General features: G+C 41.3%; 4 protein-coding genes across 9 annotated transcripts in view; 2 read left to right on the top strand and 2 right to left on the bottom strand.

Annotated features, from left to right (window-relative positions):
• Positions 1–657: 657 nt before the first annotated feature.
• On the bottom strand, positions 658–4,699 carry LOC105567608 (chymotrypsin-like protease CTRL-1). The gene is made up of 5 exons (XM_012022589.1): positions 3,940–4,699; positions 3,262–3,377; positions 2,628–2,969; positions 1,784–2,010; positions 658–1,628 (listed from the first exon to the last, which is right to left on the bottom strand). The coding sequence occupies exons 1-5, from the start codon at positions 4,299–4,301 to the stop codon at positions 1,461–1,463; spliced, it is 1,215 nt and encodes a 404-aa protein (XP_011877979.1). The 5' UTR covers positions 4,302–4,699; the 3' UTR covers positions 658–1,460.
• A 1,956-nt stretch (positions 4,700–6,655) lies between these two features.
• On the top strand, positions 6,656–13,004 carry LOC105567610 (cysteine-rich hydrophobic domain-containing protein 2). Of its 2 annotated transcripts, XR_001009373.1 has the most exons (5): positions 6,656–7,295; positions 7,846–8,056; positions 8,193–8,309; positions 8,658–8,789; positions 8,889–13,004. XR_001009373.1 is itself a non-coding variant. In XM_012022590.1 (4 exons), exons 1-4 carry the CDS (start codon positions 7,177–7,179, stop codon positions 8,706–8,708), a joined length of 498 nt encoding a protein of 165 aa, XP_011877980.1. In that variant the 5' UTR covers positions 6,657–7,176; the 3' UTR covers positions 8,709–13,004. The 2 variants fall into 2 exon arrangements, 1 of the variants encoding a protein (XP_011877980.1); XM_012022590.1 differs by having other exon boundaries at positions 6,657–7,295; positions 8,658–13,004.
• A 1,191-nt stretch (positions 13,005–14,195) lies between these two features.
• On the top strand, positions 14,196–17,663 carry LOC105567617. The gene is made up of 6 exons (XM_012022612.1): positions 14,196–14,354; positions 14,456–14,600; positions 15,885–16,098; positions 16,565–16,747; positions 16,806–16,986; positions 17,218–17,663. Exons 1-6 carry the CDS (start codon positions 14,254–14,256, stop codon positions 17,528–17,530), a joined length of 1,137 nt encoding a protein of 378 aa, XP_011878002.1. The 5' UTR covers positions 14,196–14,253; the 3' UTR covers positions 17,531–17,663.
• Positions 17,664–17,764: 101 nt separating this feature from the next.
• The window catches only part of LOC105567616 (SH3 domain-containing protein 19), a 32,485-nt gene continuing 26,007 nt past the window's right edge, over positions 17,765–24,242 (bottom strand). For 2 of the 5 annotated variants that reach the window (XM_012022611.1, XM_012022607.1), the window contains 5 exons: positions 21,378–21,456; positions 21,020–21,143; positions 20,160–20,927; positions 19,815–20,078; positions 17,765–19,745 (listed from right to left, as the gene is read on the bottom strand). In XM_012022611.1, the coding sequence (XP_011878001.1) occupies positions 19,626–19,745; positions 19,815–20,078; positions 20,160–20,927; positions 21,020–21,143; positions 21,378–21,454 (1,353 nt within the window). In that variant the 5' untranslated portion in view covers positions 21,455–21,456 and the 3' untranslated portion in view covers positions 17,765–19,625. Of the gene's footprint in view, positions 19,746–19,814; positions 20,079–20,159; positions 20,928–21,019; positions 21,212–21,377; positions 21,457–21,758; positions 21,778–21,984; positions 22,203–24,242 lie in introns of those variants that run through there. The other 3 variants (XM_012022606.1, XM_012022609.1, XM_012022610.1) reach the window with 3 other exon arrangements.

The following is a 24,242-nucleotide window of genomic DNA, read 5'->3' on the forward strand; positions in this document are numbered from 1 at the left end:
TGTACACGTCCAAGGAGCCACGAGTTACGCTCGAAGCCCCTATATGCATTCTGCCTCGCGCACGCTGCCGAATAATGGGACACGACGATCCGCGGAAAGGAGTGATTTGCGAAATTTGCCATTGCTTCGTTATTGACGTATGATTTTCATCTTGTACATTGCCTGCTTGTGTAAGAATAATGTGTGTGCAATTAACTGTACAGTGATGCAAAATTTACATGATACTAACACAGAAATATCATTGTTCACGCCGACCCGATCCGTTGATTTTTCGTGCTGACTTTAGTTTTGCCCAAAACTAAATAATAGTACCTGAAACTATAACAGTAATAGCAATGCTTTCAACGGTCAAGCTGAATCTTATTATGTTAGTACTCTAATTATATTTTTCTTTTGTATACACCTTTTTCTCAACCCCGCAATATAATATATTTACTGAGTAATTAACGTAATGATCTGATTTTTACACAATGTCGCATTCGATAAGTGCAAATTAAATATCGAGACAATGTCGCCATCGTGCGCGGAATCCAGGAAGCGAATTAACTGCGTGAAATTAACGATCGATAAGATAATTCTTATTTTGATTTTTTTTACGCGAAAGAGCGCATTGACGACATTTTAAATGACAATTGTGAAATTTTTATTTTAATTCATTTTACATTATTATATTATGACATCGTCAATGTTGTTGCCACTGTCGATAATATGGATAATTTCGCGAATGTTATCTACCTTATCGTAGCTCGGAAAGAGAATTATATTCTGCGATCAGTTAGCGCTTGGCGGACGATAACTCGATCAAAATGAAGACAATAAAGCCTATCACACAATAGGAAAGCACAGGGAATAGGAATAGGGAATAACACAGGCAACAGAAATAACTAAATTCCAACTTACCAGAAACCGTGCATCGACGCACAATGGAATATGGAATAGGCAATAGGAATAGAATATCCGACGCGTTGGATTTCTGTTCTCTATTCCCTGTGCCTGATCTACCTGACCAATCACAGTCGAGACTGGGACAGACACGTGGTTTTAAAATGCAGATGATTGGACAGCACGCCTATTGCCAACGAACCATTGTGTCTTGGCATTACATAGATTTCTATTCCCTATTTCTATTCCCTATTCCTATTGCCTGTGCTTTCCTATTGTGTGATAGGCTTAACGGAATCGAGGATGAAACAAATTGTCTGCAATTATCTTCCGTTTTAATTACGAGTTAATAGAACACGTGGCACTTTTACAGTAATGCAATTTGGAAGGAAGTTATGTACTCGGGCAGTAACGTGCCATTTACAGAAGGGGACGTGAGTAATAAAGAAAAGCAGCCGAGATGAGAGAAGGGGAGGGATAACTGCAATTTTGAGAAAGTGACAGGATGACACGTGTACTCGTGGTTATCGACAGGTTCCGCAGTTATAGAATGACACGGTATCCACGCAACGTTGCATTTATTCGAATTCCATTCCGGTGACACGTCCGATCCAGTCCGCAAACGCCGCCACTCTGGTGTACACTCCGGGTCTACCGCTCGGACAGTTTGCGTCTCCGTAGCTAACGATACCGATTTGCAGCGCTCGATCGTCCCTCATTATAAAAAGAGGACCCCCACTGTCGCCCTAAGGCGCAACAAATTACAAGAAGTAACATTGCGCGTTGAAAATATTAGAAATATTATCCGCTCACGCTGAAGGACCTTAACGTGCGCGAATCAGGGCGAATGTCAAAATATCCTTTTTCTTTCCTCGAGGCAAAATTAAATCCGAAGCGTTACCTGACACGCGTTCTTCCCGAGTCCCGGTTCCGTGCATATGTTTCTCTGGTCCACTCTCCAGTACGAGACGCACTCGCGTTTCGAAATTAACGGCATTAGAGCGTACTTGAGTCTTTTGGTGCCTCTGGGACCGAAGCCATCGCGACCCCATCCAACCACATAGGCCAACGTGTCGGCCATGACTCTACTCTCCTTTGGACCAGCCAGGTTTATCGGTTGAATTTTTTCTAAAATTATAATATTTCGTCAAAACGCGAAAAATTGAAATTAAAAGCCTATTATTATTATTTAGGAGTACCAAGGAAAAGTGAGCTTTGAGACTCAAACGCGGTTGTACGTTCACGTTATGTAATATTTAATTAACAATTCGATACAAGTTATAAATTGTACGTTTCGGCTCTACTATTTACGGCATCTTTAGCAACACAGTAATAAATAAATTAAATAATCTCACATTTTCACGACGAGCATTAGACGAGTGACTCGAGATTGGGATTATTTAACATTTTTTTCCTTTATGTGTCTCTGGAGTGTCTCTGTCAAGGAACGCAAAAATCGTGCGTTCTCCATCAGGCATTGACGAATTTTTTAACTCTCTTAAACTAGCAGGGCCAAATCAGCAGAACCGAATGTGAGCCAGTGGATTATTTAATACTTATTTTCTACCATCAAAAATAATTTTATGTCCCGTGCCATTTGAGAAAAAACAATGTGGCGCTGCTAACTAAATATGAAGTTTTGTACTAATTTTGCGCTACTTGAAACGAATCGAACATTCATTATTTAAGTAGCAAACAAGTCTATCAGGCTGCATCTGATTTTGCGCCCAACTCTTTCTTTTTACCGGAGAAGGGAATATCTTGCGGCATCTCCAACAATCCGATGTCGTTCTTGCTGAAGAAATAGTTGGGATGCACGTGAGCCCGCGTTGTCATCATCGCGAGTCCGGGTCCCCGGTTTACGTCGTAGCCGATCCCGGTCTTGTCGACGATTCCGAATATCACGAAGAACCTTCGCGGGTACTTGGCGATGCAGTGACCCGCGGTTAGCACCCATCTTTCCGAAATGACGGTACCGCCGCACTGAGCGACTCTCCTACCGTCGATCAATCGATGCACCACAGCCATAAACGGAAATTGGCCCTCATTCGCGTAACTTCCGCCGGCTATCCTCTCCATTTGCTTGGCTTTTCGACGATAAAAAGATATTCACAGAAAACAGTGGGGTCTTCCTCGATAGGAGGATACAAATAGCAATAGAAATAAAAATGTTTACTGATATATAAAAATGCATATAAGAAATTTGATCTCCGATATCTGCATTGAACATAATAGCATTGATAAAACATGAATTACACGATGACTTCTTCACCTATTGAAAGTTCTCGAAATTCGTTTATGGCACTGTGTTATTGTATTACTATGATTCTAACAAATATTTATTACCGATTTCTTCAATTTTATCGTGTTTGTACTCACTGTTCGACACGGAGAGCTGATTATTGATCGTAATGATACCATTATGAAAATCAATAACGATCCTTTTGTTGTTGAAATTTCGAGGCTGCGGTTGAACATTTCTACGCAATGCCGAGACAATCAGGAAAAACAAGAAAGTCTTTGCACTCCACGAATCCATAATGGACTAACGAAAAATTTCGCGTCTCGCGGCTATTTATGATTATAGTCAGTCAAGTATAACACGGACCGGAGAAACTGTTTGCGCGAGGTGGAAGAAATACATTAGCCCTAACGCTGTTTCACTTCTGCGCCATAGATCGTAAAAATAATCGATTATTCTCACCGATTGTCAGGTACGCGATGCTTTACGTTTCTTCTTGCCAAACTTATCAGCGGCATACACGGACAACAGACGAGATACCGTTTAAACGTGTATTAATGTTATACCGTTTAAATATTTTTAAATGTTGTCAAAATTTTATTTCAATGACAATATAGACTGGATACATGTTAGTGATATTTAATATTTTCGAAATATTTTTTAAGTTGCTCCAAGTAAAATTTGTACACGAGCAAGAAAATCCGATAAGTATTTTTCTTTTTTATTTATTAAGATCCGTTGTATAAAGTGCAGCTTCAGTAATTTTTTTTTCGCTGCGCTCATTCAGCGACAAATTACATGTCATTTACATACAATAATCATCGTCCTGATTGCGAATTGCGCGGCGAGTTAGTGCGTCGCCTGGAGAAAAGGCGTCGTTGTTTCTATTAATCTCAACCGTTGTGTCGAATTGATTGGCAATCATTCTATTGCGCCGCTGACAGTTCCGCGATTTCCAGTCGAGCGGCCGTTGCACTCTGATTGAAATGCGCGCGCTTAAAACCGCGTAATGACTCGGGAGTATTTTTGCACGCACGGACAGGCCGCGCGACGTAACGCGCGTATGCGTGATGCGTAATGCTGATGATTCATCGTTTATCGTCCACCCGAGATCCTCCGTGCCGCTTTGGCTCCAGACCGGACGTGCTTCTTCGCCGCCGTCCAATTTCGCGTGCATACAAACCGCACGACGCCGATCCGATCGTGCCGATCCGTCTGTTCTCTGGCGAACGGCGCGTTACGCAACGCGCCCCGTCCAGTCCTCGCTTTCTTCGCCAACTTCGAAGTTGGCATAAAAAAAACTAAATTATTTAAATGAACCTTTTTGCGAATCACTTTCCAGTTTGGCACGCCTATTAGCATAACGATTCTATTATTTTATAAATGACGGAAAAGTAATTTACTCGAGAGACTTCCGAGGAACTTCTCGTTCCGAAGGCATTTCGAGGAATTCGTGCAATGTAACGTTACATAAAGCGATATTATAGCAAGAAATACCTCAATCGTCAAGTACTTGCGTCACTAAACATTGATGATCTAACGTCTGTCTGTGGTGTCTTCTGAAACTCCATTATTCTATCTTACCGAGTGTTCAATGCGGCTGTGCTGTTCTATTGAATTCATGTTAACTTTTTGTGCACCGCTGACATCACTGTTACAATTGTGAAGCTTTAAAAAATAACAATGATCTAATCTTTTTAAGAAGTAAAAGGAAGAGTTTATGATCTGAAGTAACTTAATTTAAGTTGCTTTATAACTTTTTCAAAATATTAATTATTTATTATGTTTATATATTTATATATACATATACACCTTACTTAAAATTCACTTGTTTAGATTTAGCTCCTTAACCTCGTGAAAAAGGGAATTGGCCATTATTTCATATCATAATCAAAGCAACAGTTAATCGAAGTTAATCACAGTTGATGATTATTTTATGTTAATTAAATTAATTTATTATTGACGTATCGGTCCTTTGTATACATTTTCTATAATTAGTTTCGAGAGACGCGAATAATTTGCAACTTTTCTCTCTTGTTGTCATCGCACGGTATTTTACTGCACCACAGACTTGATTACCGATGCTCGGTTACGTCAACGTTCTCCAGTTATCCCGCGAATTTATAATAAATTGATAGGCTTGCTTCCAACTATAAAATCTTTAGTCCCTCAATGAAGCCATTAGCTGAAAACTAAAAATACAAAATTTAATTAATCAGTTATGGTAATTTTTGAAAGTCTCTATGGAAATTCAACAAAGTAACGGAAAAAGTAACGAATCGTTACTTTCTAAGTAAGTCCCAGTCTACAATAGATGATTTAAGCCCTAAGCTTTAAGAAATTGGCCAATCACGGTCAAGTATGAGTAGAATACGCGACTGTGATTAGTCAATTTCTTAAGGCTTAGGGCTTAAATCTCTATTGTAGACTGGGACTAAAGCGTGGTCTACAATGGCAGTAGGAGTAGTGGATTAAGACTGTAAGACGTCGGAGTAAGCTCGTGTTTCCGGTGTAGTAGGCGTAAAGTAAGGCTGTAAGCAAAATGGTTCAATTCCATTTCGTACGACCTACTCCCTTACTCTCAGCCACTGACAGTTCACGAAATAGGTTAAAGTTGAAACCCTGATCTCGTTTGCGCCTGTTCACAGGCCGAACCCACCACCTCCGACCAATAGATCTCTTCGTTTGCATAATACGCCATTGAAGAGTCAAGAGCTGACTCCATAATAATATAAACAACACAAATCCAATTCTTCGCACATCCATATTCACCAACAACGGTAACATTTGTGTAATAACATTGGTTAACACTGATTGGCTCATTATAATCCTTATTCTACGCCATTGTAGACACTCGGGCGTAAAGGGACCTTAATCCTACAGCCTATGTCTAACGCCTACTTCTTTAATCCACTACTCCTACTGCCATTGTAGACCACGCTTAACAGTAACGGTAACGCGTTACTTTTTAAAATCAGTAGGGAGTTACTTTTTACAAAAAGTAATGGTAACGCGTTACTTTTTTAAGGTAACGTTCCCAATCTTGCAAGCAAACGTTCCTTTCAACTGACAGCTGTTATACGTGCGCAATACCAAGAAATGTATTATAATTGTTCTTCGTCTTTAGTCTTAAATTGACCAGCCTGCAATGTATTTCTGTACATATACTTCAAGTATATGAAAGGATTTTTAATTCTGTATAAGCAATTCGAAAGTATAGCTTTTATAATTGCCGCACTGAATGTCGGTATCCCGCATTGTATATGGATTCGATCTCGCAAAGGGAGCTGCTTTACCGACGTCCCATCTCGCCTTGAAAAATACTCGATCGAGACCACAGAGTATATCGTCTGCTAGCACGCGCGCTGTCACGCGTGCGCGAGATTTGTCGCACCAATTTCACACCATCATCAACACCATCATCCCTTGTGGCGCGTCCATTGTTGGCAGACCTGGGAATCGCAGCGGCGGGGAGGAGAGATCGACGTTGAGCTTGAGCTTGAGCCGTGAGAGCGAGCGGACTGTACTGTATCCGCAGTGCGCGTCGTGCTGCATCGGTGATCGGTGGAGCGAGTGGCGACATTATACACGTACACGCGAACGCTGGCGGTGGACTGGTATCGCAACCGTCGTCGTCGTCGTCGCCGCCGCCGAGAGTGCGCCTAGCAGCTGGCCTAGCTCGGTCCCACGACGGAGATGCTCGTCGTTCGCGAGAATCGCGACGGAGCGAGCGTGACGACTTGCCGGAAGCCCACCGTCGCGAGAATCGCGGCGGGGATGTGAGCGAGAGGATCGCGCTCGCGAGAGCGCCGCACGTCGTCGTCGCCGTCGTCGACGACCACCACCACCGGCAACCACGACGACCTGGCCGGCCAGTCGCGAAGGGAACAAGAGGCGCGCGCGCGCGCGCACAACACGTCGCGGCGGCCGTTGTTGTCGTCGCCGTCGTCTTCCTCGTCGTCGTCGTCGTCGTCGTCGTCGTCGCTCAAACGCGGCTGCATATACGCGCGACTCGCGTCCACGGCAGGCGGCGGGCCCGAGGGAGGAGCGCGATGGCGGACTTCGACGCGATCTACGAGGAGGAGGAGGAGCACGAGCAGCACCTGGAGGAGCGCTACGTCGCGATGGTACCGGACCCCATCGTGATCCGCGGGGCTGGCAACATGACTGTGTAAGTCTCTCTTTCTCTTTACCCCCCCCCCCTCTCTCTCTTTCCTGTGAAGCGCCGCTCAGAATCGCGCGTCCGAGAGACTCTTTGTTGTCTGGAAGCCCGGAGTGGGAAGGGCAGGGGGGGACTGCGCTTGCCACAAGAAGAGAGGCAAACAAAGCCATCTGATCTCGTTAATCTCGATATTCTGCCCGGCAATGAGTCCGAGCTCGGTTTCGACGTCGGAATTTTTTTTTGTTTCCCTCGACGACGAATATGCATGCATATTCAGCAATCCCTGTAATCTTGTATAATGAAATTGTTGCTCACCTTGCGGGCAGTAGCGGGCAAACATTTTCATTCCACTTTATTCGAAAGATTCTCAACGACGAGGCCTCGTCACGGGGGTACAATTCCACTTAGCGCTCTCGGAAACGTCTCGGCCTTGTTGCCGAGCGAATGTCCAACAAGGATGAGCGATGCTCGCGAAGCGCTACGAGTGCTAAATGGCACTACATACCCTCGGCGAGGCACATGGAAAAAATGTTACTGATCTGTGCGCTCTCTCTTTCAGATTCGGTCTCAGCAACCGTTTCGAGTCGGAGTTTCCTAACGGCCTCATGTCCCGCGTGGCTCCGGAGGAGTTCAAGGCGACTGTTATGAGAGTGAACAGTGTATTGAAAAAGACTTTACCCGTTAACGTTAAGTGGTTATTCTGCGGTTGTGTATGCTGTTGCTGTACCCTAGGATGTTCCCTGTGGCCTGTCATTTGCCTGAGCAAGAGGGTGAGTCTAGCGATTGAAGGGAGGTAATCCGACTTCAAAGTTTTACGTCTTGCGAATGACGCAAGTTACACATTTCAGTAGCTCTAATTAGATTTTAATGTTATGTACAAGGCATTAACGTGTATTGTCTTTCTAGACTCAGCATTCGTTAAACAAATTGTTAGAATGGGAGAACAGTAGGCTCTACTACAAACTCGGTTTACATTGGAGGTTGGCGAAGCAAAGATGCGACAGCTCCTCCATGATGGAATATGTAAGGCACTACGAGATTGTTACATTCCTGGGAAAAAATCGAGGGGTAAACTGCTGAGGGCATTCTGGTGTACAGATTTGCGGCATTAGTAGGCACTACTAGGCATTTTTTTGGGCATTAGTGAGTTTTACTTGGTCTTGCTGGAGCATTATAAAGAATCTGGAAAGATCAAATAAGACGAAACAATATAAGATAAAGTAATGCCCACTGGGCATTGTTGTCGAATTTTAGTGCATTAGTAGGCATTGGTGTACATGATTTTGGTCAACGGTTTACCCCTCGACAGGTACCTGACGTGTGTATAATTTCGATGACATTGATTGGTTTCCCTTTTCTCTGACGTTACAGGTTCTCTTGATTGAATTTATTCCGAAGATTCCGATCTATAGGCCCGACTAAGCAATGCGGAGTTTTGCAAAGAATCAGTGCAACACATGCAGAGAAGATAAAAGTGCCGCTACGACGTATAGATACTTTCTGGTACTTATGTAATACATATTTTTTGTAAATATCACGGGTAGGAATGCACAGTACAATAATTCAACGTATAACGGAGAATAGATAACGTCTTGATTACAGAGAGGAGAGGACAGCCGCTATTTCTTCGCGATTAATTCACACAAAAAAAAAACTATTGCATACAAATCGGCTGATTATTTTCTCGGAAATATTCTTTGTTTGTGTGCACTAGATGCGATTATATTTTTAAACTGTTTGCGCTGGAAACTACTCGACAGCTTTCATTTTTAGGTTTATTCAGTTGTTGCAAAAAAAATCTCATTCTTTTTATTTTTTATGTTTTCGCTGTGAGGGAATGCCGTCAACTTGAAGGTTATTTGGCGCATAAAGTTTTTATTTTTTTTTTACCGAGTTCCTCGTTTGGTAATCTACTCGTCAACTAGAATTTAAGCTTTCAGGTAAGAAATTAATCTGATTCAGTACAACGAACGTATTCAAGTACGAATAATAACGTCAAAATGAGTCACGCTAATCAATGTGTCTAATCGCGCGTGATGCAACACGCGCGCGCGCTCATATTGTACATACGTACGTGTACATACATAGAAACTTATTTTATCTGTAGGTTAATTTCTTACCACGGTGATATTAGAAAGTATGATATGTAAAGCGCAGCTTTACCATCCACAAATTTGACGAGATATTTTAACACGAATCATCACCAATGCGCGTGGTCACGCGTGATTAAGAACGTAGTCTTTAGAAGAGTTGTAGATAATAATCGCTGATAAATGTAAAACATACCGACAAGACGAAAATTTTACTTGCGAAACGCACCAGTCTGTAATAGAGCAAACAGTACACAGCTGTAGAACAGCATCAGCGTAATTATTGGGTGCAAAGGGACACAGGGAAATATATTGTAGAAGACTGCCATGAATGAGCCCGTTGATTTTTGTTTCTCGATGAAAAGCATTATCAGTTTTTATCGCGTACACCGTCGCATAATCTCGTGTTCGCGTGACCCTAGAAGAATGATGAAAATTTGACGCGCGGGCACGTTTTCGTTATCACATAATAAATTATAATTTTTCGAATAATAATACATTTTAATTTACTTAAGTGGCACTGCTATCGTAGTACTGTTTACTCTATTCTTATTAATAATGTACCGTTTCTCGTGTAAACCAGGGATAGGATACTGAAATATCGGAACGTCTCTCACAAAAGAATTTTGTTGCGTAGGCACTATTTTGCATTACAGTTGAACGTTCCGCACGGACATTTCTCTACTAACAGCTCGTCTAAACGTGTGATAATGCGACTGCTATCAACTCCGCGTTACTTTCGCATTAACGGACAGTAGATCGAGCAAATTCACTCATCGCCCAGGCGCCAGCGCAAAACATTAAATGGTTGTAGAAAAGTACGCAAAAGCATGTGAAAATACTGCAAGTGTTTCTGTTGCTGTTCAGTGGCTGTGATCGAGAACAAAAGACTAGTTTTGAATTCGAATGTGTATCGCAAGCAGCTACACATAACGCCCGTGCTTTATCTCATGCGGTTCTACACGTTAAAGCCTTTTATAGAATACCAGATTTACTCTGTTTCTCTAATATTTGTACTTATTCTATAGAGTAATTAAGTCAAAGTAACAAGCGTTGCATTAGAGGCGTCTGTGTCATATACATAGATTAATACGAGTGCTATATTGCCATATCTGATTTCAATCATAAATACCAGTAGGCATAGTCCATTTATCATTAATACATTGAGGAAAATGAAAGCAAAACAGATCTATTTATATAGATTCTCATTTCAATGAATAAAATATATATTGTGGAACGATTATACTCCCGATGATCTGTTGAATAGTTGATAATACGTCGAATATAATAAAAGCGTCACGAGCGATCGTAAAAATCACATTGTCATATTTTCGGACACGTGTGTACAGGCGAATTGTTATACGATTATTATTCTTCCGATAACTCTATAGGCAGACAGAAGTATCGATATTTCTGTATGTAATATCCGTTTAATCAATCCATTGAACAAATATTTAAGTATATATACATACATATATATATATATAGAAATCGAGATACACTGTGTAATGGAATCATGCGTATGTGCTTTCCAAACCGGCTATCGCGATCCTCTTGGTAGCGTATAATAAAATTAAGGCTGTGTTGAATCGGTCAAAGCGAGGGGGCGCAGAATATGGTTCTAAACTATGCTTAAAAACAATTCTCGCGTATTTCTAAGAATGAGAATTACTTAACGTGCCGACAAATGGAGATAGATTTTATTCCGTTTTCCTCGCGTTTCTTTAAATACGGTCTAATCGTTCTCTCTTGAAATACATACACCAAGCATCGGAAGAAATGCATGTAACGTTAACCACGCTCAGTTTGCAGATAATGCAATTACAGATACACTTAATTTGTTAATTTATTAATATTTTAATATACAGTTACAAGGCTACATATGCTAAAAAAAATAATTGAGTCTCTATGGCTAATAATATGCATACATATATTGTCTATGCGAAAATTTGCATTGTCTTTCCTTCGCTTAGATCATAAACTACGCAGATTCTGTTAGAAAAAAGTTAAAGAATTGTTTTCCGTTGGAGTTTTTCATCCTGCACAGATCAATATTTTAAATACCAGGACAAGAAGTAATATTAATTATTACGAATAATATGATAATGTAACAAGGAAATAATTATAAAAACTAACTGTTTATTTTCAAGAGAAGAAAAAGAAGCAAATTGTCTGTGTAGATAATAGTCTATCTAGATTACGATACACATGACGACACATAGTTTGCATAGTACACGTAGATATGGATTATGATTGATGTTTTACGCTTTCCTTGGACGGTTGATTTAATAACGAAACTCACTTCGGAAATTATGCACTTTTAAGCGAGTACGCTTCCACAGTCTGAGACTATTTTTCCAATTCGCGTTGCTTTGCAGAAAAGCTCGGTTGACATTGTGCATGTTTGAACGGAGAAAGATATCAAAGCATCGCTCGACAAAGATTCTTCGATTTGCTCATATCATTCGATGCATCGTACACTCGTGAATGCCCATATAAACATGTATTTATTCTGAATTGTAAGAACAAACGGATGTATACCGCAGGGAGAAGCCAATTATTCGAAATTACTTTTTAGATCTGGTTCAATTATTATTACTTGAAGAGGATTGAATATATCACTCTAAGGAATGGAAATATTTTTTCAATAAGAAACGTTTTTGCGTGCGGATAAATATTGACGTTAAGGCGTAAGAGTAATAATATTATAAATAAGACGACGAATCCGCAAGGGAATGTATACAGCGAAGCGAGATTTATATTGACGATTACATCGCAAAACGTCACAGGAAAGTAATATATTTTTGATATTTTTGAGAAGAGAAAACATGAGTATCGTAATGATTATCGGGAAATTTGAAACTATAAATTTGCTGTTGAATTTACGTTCCGGATTGAATAACTTTTTTTTATACCAATTGCGTGTACCACGAGGATATCGGAAAGATGACGACAAATTAAATCAATACGAGTAAATTACATAACATCGCATATCATGTTACACGTTACACTAAACTAAATACATTAGTTACATTAGACGTAACTTGCCAAAGCATTTATTTACGTAACACTTTTAACGTTCAAGTCAATAGACGAATTGTAGTTGCAACGCATCCTCGGTGCAAGAGCGGCTAAATAGTGAAATTATTGTCAAGCTATCGTGGTTTCAAACATGTGCCTTTTACTCGTGAATTTGTGTGAATCATATAAATGTAAATATTATATGTTAATAATACATATTAAGAAATATATTTGTATAGAATGAGAGTGGTTCCTATACATATTGCGCATAATAAAATAATTACCCAAGCTCGCGATATCGTTGCACGAGATTACACGACGAATCGAAATAGCATATCATTAATTCACAATGGATGCAGACTATCCTCTCGGAGTATCATAACATTGAGGTGCGAAAGTGTGAGATGTGACATGAGATATACGTAAATATATTGTTTCAAGCTTTTGGTTTAACAGTCGACATAACGCGCGATTTACTATATGACGACTAATTGTTTTCCGCTACGATTATCTTTTATACACACCGTTTGTTAGCCATGTAAATTTGTGTAACTGTGTTAACTGTTTTTCAGTTTGAAAATAAAATATACGATTGTATTATACAACAGCCGAATGTACATATTTCAAGCTTAATGCGCCCCCGTTAATCGACATTCCTTAGCGACTAGCAAAGGTATACGTAGAGGAAGGAATAATGCAGACTGTTAGTTTTTAATATAATCGAGAGTAAACTTTTCTCATTACTCGACATGTAATCGTGGGACAACATGACATTTTCAAGAATTTTATGAGTTTTTCAAAATTTTACCATACGTTTGACCGGTAAAATGTATAGTAAAATTTCAAAAACTTATAAAATTTTTCGAAATGCCATGTTGTCCGATTTCCTTGAAAATCATGTAATTATGAGACCTGGCATTTCGAAGTATTTTATGAGGGTTTTTAAATTTTACTATACATTTTACTGGTAAAATTCTTAGAAATGCCATGCTGTCTCACGATTACATGATTTACAGGTAAATTTTAAGAAAGAATTCTGTCCGTATACGAATATCTCGGAAAGAAGCAGTTGACCAGCAGTCTCTTAAGCACTTCTCTATAAAAAGCCATTCGGAATGGCGTAAAATTATCGATCCTATATGTATATCTGATCCACAGAAGGGGTCACGAGGTTCGAAATCGAATGGAATAATTAGAGAGAGAGAAATTATAAATATATGTATTCATATCGATGTTAATGTACTCCCAGTGGAGCAACGTCCAATCAAACTGCTTACTTCGAAATTGGAATACGTCACATTATGATAATCGACAACAGATGCTCTGCAGCTTCTAATTAAGGAAGCCCATTGTTAGTCGTATCTGTGCTACAGGACAGATAATATTCCTCCTCGGACATAGTATCGGAGTAGACACGAATTCGAGCCCTCAATTCTCGCGTGCGTTCGGTGACGATGATTTTGCTACGCAACAGAAATATCCGAACGTTGATATTCGTCGCGAGTATCTTGCAAGTGAATTCTAACGAGATTTTCCCAACGCACAACGCCTCCTCCAGGTAAGAGAAAAGTTCCGTAACGTTAAAGCTACTACCTCACATTTTACACGTTGAAGCAATTGAGTCTTAAGAAGTAAAAGTAAAATAAGTATTTGAAGCAGTTGAGTTTTAGAAAGTAAAATAAAAAAAGAAGTATGTTTCTTATTCGTTATGTTTGATTTGATTGATTTCTTTCCTCTACGCGCACGTTGAATCATTGTAGACCTCTTTTGAATTTCAGGGCTGCTTCGAAGTGTCCCGTGCCGATAACAGTTCTGGATTTTATTCGCAATTCTACCCAGTCCGACCTAGAAGCGCAATGGCCCTGCGAGGTGCGCTCGTACTGGCTGTCGTTGCGGCCGTTCGTCAGATCCGTCCGTTTCTTGCTCCGCTACGTAACGCCGTTCATCATAATACTCGGTAAGGGATGTCGCGACGCGCGCCGTACAATTCTCGACTGTTCTCATACAACGTTGTAACCCACTTGGTGCAGGTGTATTGCTAAATGCTGTATCTTTTAGTCTGCTGAGCGCACCTGTGCTATGTGACTCCAATTTGTCACTTTATCTTAGCGCGCTCGCTATATCGGACAATGGGGCGTTAATATTCAATTACGCCGTCAGCGTCGCAAAGTCACACTCCACGTCCGTGAACGACCTCTTCATGGTAAATATTCCTGCGTGCCGCGGCCGATTTTGCCTCGTTGCGTGCTCGCTGGTCCTCCCGCGGCAAGAAAATCCGTCCGTTCCGGCGGAATAAACGAGCAAAATCAATTTAGTTGGCTCCCGTTGATGGAGATAACTGTAACTTCAATTTGTTCCTCAAACGATTCCTTCCAATTGGACCAAGGTCCTCCTCAATTGATGGCCCTGAGCGAATCTCGACATGGACCGAGGAAGATCTTACAATTGGTGATGCTCGAAATCTGAGGAGCCTATCGGCGAGACCAACAGTAAGAAAGGAATTGTTTGAAGAAAAGACTATATTACTTTATCGTATATCGGCGCTGAAACACGACTCGATCATCGATTGTACAATTTTGAAGTCACAATTAACACGTCGACTGCCGGCGTCTGATTTTTTAAGGGCCTCTTGATATTATATATTTGCTCTAAACACGACTTGATCGTCGATCTTACAATTTTGAAGTCACAATTAACATGTCGACTGCCGGCGTCTGATTTTTTAAGGGCCTCTTGATATTATATTTGCTTGTAAAAAGCGCCGTCTAACATAGAATTTGAACGACGTAAGTAAATAACAAAGAGAAGCGTCCTTTTTACCATAGCCACACGGGGAGAATTTTCTCTTAAAATTTATCCCGAGAATCATATAATCGTGGAACAACACGGTACTTCGAAGAGTTTTTACGAGTTTTTTTTTAAATTTTACCATATATTTTACTAGCCATTGTACTCATACGGTTCCTGCCCGGCGACGTCTTGGTAGAATTTTTATTATCGCAAGTGTATAACAATAAAATATTGCGTAACATGAAACAAGACAATGTCCTCATGGTATTGCGTCGCAACACATTGAGTCTATTATACTATTTTGAAATTTTACCATATATTTTACTAGTCATTATACTTCATACATTTTACTAGCTAACGTATAACGAAATTTCAGAAAGCTCTCATAAAGTTCTTCGAAGTGCCATGTTGTCCCACGATTTTCGGGATAAATTTTAAGGGAAAATTCTCCCCATAATGTAATTCAAAACTTTAGGTGGCTTTGCAACGCACCACCACGAGGACACTATCCTATCTCACGCAATATTCTATTGTTATACGCTTGCGATAATAAAAGTTCTATCAAGACGTCGCCGGGCAGGAACCGCATAAACTAGTCTGCTTATTTCGTCGTCGCGACAAGTCTCGGAACGCTAGGAACAGGACGGATGCTGGTCGCAAAATTTTCGCACGACGCTCAGGATAATTTTTCTTGCAGAACAGCAAGTTCTTGTGCGGCGCGAATTCCGTGAGCATGGAGCTCTTTCAATTCACGTCGACCTGGCTGATCGTCGCCCTCACGTGGACGCGCGTCATCGCCGTGGTGTTTCCGTTCGGGGCCCGCGACTGCCAGAATCGCTCCGCGATTACAACCATCACCAGTCTAGTCTGCATAAGCTTCGTGATATCCTTGACGAAGCTCTACTCCGGCGGTAAAATGTCGCGCATCCCTCGTGGAAGTACTTTGCTGAAAATATTGACTATGAAATGACGAAAGTTATATTGAAAAAATTACCGAATGTATCTCAAAATGAATCGCAATTTTCCCTAAATTCAACGTAATACTGCGAAATATGAAGAAAGTTTAAGCATACTGTTGAAAAAGAATTTTTTTAACATATAAAAGATTTTAGACATTGAAATTTACTGAACTCAACTACATTACTCTTTAATGAAGAATTGTTTAAGTGATTTTTCACAAAATTTTTACTGAAATGATGATAAAATAAAACGCATCGATTGAGAGAGACTTTCAAATACATTTCAGCAAAATATTTCCACCAGGCACCCCGTGTGTCTTTGCCCCCTCGATTCAATTGCGTCACGAGATGATTACACATGTGTCCATTGTCTTCAAGTTCCCTCTCGTCAATGAATTACAATTCACGTCAATTGTAGGATACGAGACTGACAGCGTTTTCGAATTTGTGCCGTGCCAGGAGAAGATAAAGCCATGGGGCAGCGCCATGTACCTATACATCGCCCTGTCCACGTGGCTGCCCTTGCTTTTCATATCGATCGGCAACCTGCTGCTAATCGCCCGCATGAGAAAGTCTTACAAGATCCACAACGAATTAACTCGTAAGTCATCATCGCGACGGTTGACGCACGAGATTTATAACGGCGATTCTCGCCTCAGATAATTTTAGGTACAGAAGCAACCGAACGCACAACTCGAGCAGGACGTTGCTCGCGGTCTCGATAGTGCATTTGATCTTGCTGCTGCCGCTGGGAATTGTCGAAACGTTGGAACTTTACTGGGACGTGATTTTAATCAAACATCCGGCTAATGCGGGGGAGAACGAGAGATATATACACTGGTAAAATACATCTTCCAAGTTGTTCGATATACAATATGTACAGAAATTGACACTAAGAATACTTCGTAGCGTCATTACACTGTTCCGAATTACTTCCCTCGCTTTCGACACCTTTAACGCGTAATAAATATCATTTATATTACAGTTGTTACTATGACACTTTATATAGCAAACAGTAAAATATGTTGCTTATAATATATTGCTTTTAAACCGCGATATATTATTTTTCAGGTTGCAGGAGAAGATGTTACTCAAGTGGTGCCACGGCCTGTGCTTTCACATATACCACTGGAATTTCGCAATAAATTTTTTCCTGTATTACCTTACAGGAAAGAAATTCAGAAGTGTCGTGACGCAAACGCTGAAAAATTACACGGATACGTATCTGCCGTGCCGCGGAAACGTCTTCAAATGCAACACGTGGAGTAATTGTCACAAACATTTACGATCTTGCGGTGCGTTGTTGACGAGGGCAGTTATGCGAAACAAACAATTCAATATGGGAAGAAGTAACGCAAACGAAAGAAACAGCAACGTTACCTAATTGCAAAAGCGTCGGTGCATCAGGAAGGAAAACCCTCTTCGATATAGGAGCGTTATGTTACAGCTCACATATACCGGTCCTCTACGGCTACGGCAGAAAAGATGCACATACATTCGACTCAAAGCGATAAATAATTATCTCTTTTTCGATTGTTTTGTATACGTACACGTCGTATCTTTTCGATCGATTCGAAGGCAATGTCTCGGGGAGCGCGGAAGTTTTGCTCGGGGAAAGTTTATTTATTCTTTTCTAGTTTATTTTGTATACACATGAAATGTTTACACGTTAAACATTGCAAAATATCACATTGCGTATTAGGCGTCTTCTGCATAACAGCGTAATTCTTAAGAATTAAATAGCGGTTTAATTACATGTAAAGACGACTCGTTATTACACTCTGACTCTAACGTTCAATTTTTCGTTCTGCATATCACCACTCGCCACACCTTCCCTAATCTTACGAACTAACATTCTGGTCCCAATGCAGATCTTCGTTGCAATCTGGGATATCGTATTAATACTGTGCTAACGAGAATTCCGAGTAAAACTGTACGGGAGTAGAATGTACAATTTAGAATCTTTGTACCGTTCTCTTTAAATCAATATGGAATAACTTAGAATGATATACAGAGCTCACTGTTGATTCCCTTTTTCCTAAGATTGAGCTAATGACTCGGTGTGTGTACCACGAAACATTCGAATTTCAATGCACATATTAAGTTTAGAACTTTATCAAACATAATTACACAACTCGCAGACGAACATAATTAAGTATACATAATATATACAATAATAATTATCCATCTAAAGTAGATTAACTCAACAGTTATCTAAACTACGTCCATTGCCTCTCCTCCTTCTCGCCCAATTATGCATTCAGGTAATGTACACATACAACTGTACCATGTTGGTAACTTTTGCTGAAATAAACTCTAAGTTAGACGAAAAATACGTACGTATAATACAGAGATATAGACATTCGACATATTTATTTGTACACTGAAATAGTCATCTCTAATTTTATGATGCATTCTTGAGAAAATTAATTTATATTTATAACTCATAAATAAGGAAGATAATATCGAATAATTTTCTAACTTCGTATGTAAGATGCATTGCAGATTCTCAAATACAATATATACAACGAAAATCTTATGATTTTAGATTTTTGTGCTAGATCTGACTAAGAAAAAAATCTAAGGAGAGAGTATCTAAATCATTGAACTTATCTAGCGGAGACTGTATTATTTTTCATTTGATTATTCGGCAATCTATCGAAAATTGCATTCTTCAAATAACACATGGGAAGAAAATATCTAAACCAAAATGAGTTATTCACTCGTTATTCAATATTAACAATTTGAAGACCTTGACAGATCTATTATTTTTTTATCTTACATTAGCACAATGTGTTTAAATAATTGTCTTCTGTATATGCCAGACTTCAATTTATGCCTGCTCACTGTCTGCCACGTCCTTATATATAATGTCTAAAATAGATTCTGAATCGAGACAATAAATAAATTATGAAATGTAGAAATATACATTTCATACATTTTATAATTAGGATTTCATACAATTAGAAGAGGCATATACAAGACGTTTAGTAAAAATTAAGCTCTCAAATGTTACAAACGAGTTTAATCTCAAGATGAGAAACGTAGTTCGCTTTAGTGGCATCTTCTACGAAATATTGCAAACGGTATAGGGTGCAAAACTTTTTAAAAAGAGTAAACTAAACGAATTGTGTGTAGATATCACCAATATATCGCAGATATTGTTATCTTCTAATTCCTAAAGATAGTATCGCGATTATTTTTGAAGATTATCTCTATTGGAACACGACGATAAAAATTCGTATGTGTACTTCAGTCTTTCTGTCGGTAAAATTTTTCTAAAATTTTCTTCTGCGGTTTGTACATCATCAAAATTAGATCATAGAAGATCTGCTTTTACACTTTCTTTTATCACTCGGTTCTTAGTATTAACTTGTAAAGATGCAATTAATAATTCTAAATAATGTTTGCAATACGGAGGCTCTCCAAGTAGTAGATTGTTAATACACTGGATATAAAATATTTATGGAGAAAAACATTTAAATATTACGCGGAAGTCTATTTACATAATTTACTGGAAATTGTCCCTTCCTACCGTTGTACTCGCCGTACAACCAATCCTCTGATATCCTTGATATGACTGTAATTTTTGCGCCCTCCTGAAACATCAGAGTAACGTTAGGAACATAATAGATCCCTCAACTGCCTTACCGTAATCTTCGATTCACCTCGAACGACAAGTCGTCGCTGTTTTCTCCTGGAAAAGCGTAGAGCGCTGTGACCACGTTGTCCGATAAACCTGGCAGAGGTATTTTAATATCAATGAAACTAAACGGGAAAATCCCTTGACGATTTCCTATTCTTCCCTCCATCCAGTCGTCGTTGATCTTCTTCAACAATTGCACGATATCGCCCTCCTTCAAGGCTAAGTCGTCCGGATGTGCTGCCGTGAAGTCATACAGCGCGATACCGTGAGGTTTATTGAAATCTCCCTGTAAATTGCCAACATTGTTATAACGAACGCGCCTTATCTCTCTTTAAATACAAGCCGCATTTAACTGTGCAGCACCCACTTCGAAACTGCTGCTAAATTCTGCCAAATAATTGGCAGGCGGTGCCGGCGGCGGAATCGTCGGCATGGGTGGCGATGGACTGTCGCTTCCCTCGCTGTCGTTGGGCCACGCGTTAGAGAAATGCAGCGTCAGTGACTTATTCATCGCGCTGCTGCTCGAGACTTCGAAGTCGGTACACATTTCCTTAGGTATCGGTTCGAGTTTCTTAAACGGTATCTTTGGTGCCGGAGGTTTAGGCGGTCTCGCTCGGATTATCGTGGGCATCGACGTGACGACGAGTTTAGAAGCGATCGGATTGGAAGGCACGTGGCTCGCTACGCGATTGTTGGAGCCGAAAGGGAAGAGGCACGTTCCGCCAGCGACCTGAGGCACGGTTGTCGCGCAGGTGTCCACCAGCGGTCCGAATGGGTCCTGCGCTGTTGCTTTCGTCTGCCACGGGTCGTTCTGCATCGTCTTCCTGGCGGACATGCCGAAGAAGTCGAAATCATCCTCGAAGGCACTTTCCGTTTGCGATGTGTTCCCGCTACTCGTGAACACAGACGGATTGGAGTTTCCGTCGCTGCCAAAACTGTCGACACTGACACCGTCGCTGGAGCGTGTCGTGAACGTCGGCGACCCAGGCGGGCTGAGATCTATCAGCGACACCGTCGCGATCGAATTTGAAGGCTGCGCTATCGGATTCTGTACTTGGCCGGTGGGACGCGGTGGAAGGGGATACTCCTGCTTCTTCCGCCCGAAGAAATTAGTCAACAGCTCTGTTGGCCTGGCCTGTGGCGTGCGAAATAAAATACAGCAGTTAGATCACCACGTCTACAGACGCGCGAGGAATTACAGTCACGCTTCGCGAAGCACATCCTTACTGGCTTTTTCAGCTTCTGGTCCTTTTGATACTGCGTCTGGTTATAGCTAAACTTTGGAGGCGGTGGTCGAGGGGGCGGTTTCTTCTTCTGTTGCGTCGTCAGGGCGCCCCCGAATATGTCGTTGCTGAAAGCACGCGAAGGTACAGCGTCGCTGCGACGAGACCGGGGAAACTCCGGAAGCTGGAGCTCCAGCTAGAGAATTTCCCACGGACAGCGTCGGATGTGTGACAAGTTTGTTCTCCGCCGCCCAACTTTTTACGTGTCACTTCTGGACAATTATACGCTCGCTCCGAGCACGGTGAGCGTAACGCAGTGCGCGGGCCGCGGAGAATAAACCTGGCGAGACGGAGCGACCTACCTGCTGCTCCAGATCGGGTCCCTCTGCGTCGCGCTCTGGCCCGGGGGACGAGGCGCCGTGCGCGTTGGTATCCGCATGTCTGAAAGCAACGACAGGCGACAATGATCAGGCGACTGGGCAGCTGGGCTCTGACGCACGATCGGTTCCTCGTACACGCTGGTACGCACGCGTTTGCGCGCGCGCACCGCACGCGCACACAAGCGAAGCGAGCGCACACACGCGCGCGCGCGCGAGCAAGCGAGCGAGCGCAGGAAAAATTCTCCAAAACAAAGTGCGTGGTCGCGTGACAGATGGATTGACGGACGGATGCGTGTACGCGCGACCCGCGACGCACGCCCACTCGACGCGGATATCGCGAGGATAAGCGAGACGCAGGCGGACCTTATCTCGCCGAGAGGCGTCGGAGTTGGACGCGCCGCCGCGGACACGGCCGGGAGACTCGGCGATCGCGAGAAACGGCCGAGCGGGAGATGTCGCGCGGCGGCGGGACCGTTCGGGGACGTCGCGTTTCCGGGACAGGGACGCCGCCGTCTACTCCAGCCCCAGGTGGTCGGCGCACGGGGCGGCGGCGGCGACGGACGACAGCCCGCGTTACGCTGTCACTCACCTGTTCTCGCGTTCGCGGCCATTTTTCACTCGCCGCGGCACTGCTGCACACGCCACACCGCAGCGACGTCGACGTCGCGGCAGCGCGTTTCGAAAACAGCCGCTTTCAAATTCACGGCTCGCGCGTGACCCCGCCGCCCCTCGCGGCGCCACGTGGCCTCGGGATTTAAATACCCCGGCGTTGTTTTTCCACTCCCGGGTCATGAAACGAGTCGGCCATCCAGTCCACGTCCGTTCCGAAAGAGAATTCGCTTTTACATCGTCAATTGCGGGCGCTCTTTCGGGTGCAGGAGGAATTCTCTTGGTTCGATTCCCGAGAAGTCGAACGATATAGAGGAAAGACCTCTATTATGAGATAGGATTCTAATATGAGACGGCAGGTTTCCGACGTCCAAATTCTATCACAAATATTGTTTCGCTACGATTACACGATCTAACAATTAATTTTCCACTAAACAGATTTCACCTCGAGGGCAATAAATTCATGGTGAAACCAACAGATGACGCCTATTAATTTAGTAAAAACTCCTCTATCCCATATTAGGAGCCTGACTCATAATATGGGACTTTCCTCTAAGTCCCAGTCTACAATAGAGATTTAAGCCCTAAGCCTTAAGAAATTGACTAATCACAGTCGCGCATTCTTCTCATACTTGACCGTGATTGGCCAATTTCTTAAAGCTTAGGGCTTAAATCATCTATTGTAGACTGGGACTAAAGCCCTGTTTCCACGATCCAAGAACTGTGTCCAAGTTCTAGTTCCGAGAAATGTGTAGCCAATCAACTTGCAGATTTTCCGTACAAGATGCAGGTTGATTGACTACATATTTCTCGGAGCTAGAACTTGGACACAGTTCTTGGATCGTGGACACAAGGCTTTAGGGACGGTTGTTCCAATCTTTCGGAAAGTTAGCTAGTAGTTAAAGCACATGTCTTCGTTTTTCCTTCGAATTCTACAAAGATAGACATATAATTTTACTATTTGTTAGTTTACCAAGAGGTTGGAAAAATCACCTCTTGGAGCCGGTTTTCCCTATCTCTTGATAAGCTTGCCAGTTTTATAGATAAGCTAAATTGTTAAAGTATGTGTCTATCTTTGTCTGATTTAAAGGAAAAACAAAGACGTACGTATGATTTAACTGTTGGCTGATTTACCAAGAGATTGGAACTGGCCCTTAATCAATTGGGAAACGAGAACTCCAAATCAATTCTTATGTTGAATCAACATCTCAGATACGTTCCATTACAACATTGCAATATTGCGTCAATGTTACGAAATGTAGATTCAACGTAGAAAAGATATTGCAGAAACGTCTAATGTCCGCTGAATTGTAATTGTCTTGTAAACGTTTTACAATTCGACATTCAGAAAACATTGTTAAATTATATTGAGTTAACATTGGTCGCGTTCAGCAGAATATTTTTTACAACTGTTGGAAGTGCTGAAATTAAATTATTCCACTAAAATAATAATCCAATCTTAGCTCAGAAAATTTCTAACCGCTGTAAAAATATTATACACATACATGTATATGTATATATATGTATACATTTCATAATTATATATTTGTAAATATCTATTTGAGTGTCAAATAATAATTTGTTCAAGATTGTTTTAACGTTGCAGCAATAAAGAATTAATGTATAAACATTAATCTAGATTCAACGTAGAAAAGCTATTTATACTTCAACATTCAACATTACAACGTTTCAGCAACATTCCCCGATAGCAATGCATGTCTAAAAGACGTCATAAAGATATCTTTAAAACACTTTTTAGACGTACATGTCTAAAAGACAACTTAATGCCATCATAAAGATCTCTTTTAGACACGCATGCTGTCTGGGTTATTTTAACTTTCTGTGCTGTATGGGAAATTCTTTGTCAGATCACGATTACCTACGTTACTTGGGCGTGTATCTATATTTTTTTAAAAATCTTATTGCGTTTGCTTACCACTTTCCACCAACAGAGATACACGTAGCATATATTGAAAACCATTTCTTCTAATAAGATAAAAATGGAAGTTTAGTTATCAATATATACCGTGATATAATGTTTCCTACGGTTGTGCAATTGTTCTCATAAGTAAAAAGAATAGAAGGTTAACCCTCTAAGCGTCCCATTTTCATTTTCCTTTCTTTTTAATGCCATAAACGTGCCAACTCTATCGCGGATGGGGCCCACGAGAGACTGAAGCCGTCCCTGATTTTTTCCTGCGTCAAAGATAGCGTTTCTTTTACGCGTTGTGACGTCAA

This window comes from Vollenhovia emeryi, unplaced genomic scaffold (assembly GCF_000949405.1).
Source record: "Vollenhovia emeryi isolate VEMERY1.0 unplaced genomic scaffold, V.emery_V1.0 DF939136.1, whole genome shotgun sequence".
Classification (NCBI taxonomy): domain Eukaryota; kingdom Metazoa; phylum Arthropoda; class Insecta; order Hymenoptera; family Formicidae; genus Vollenhovia; species Vollenhovia emeryi.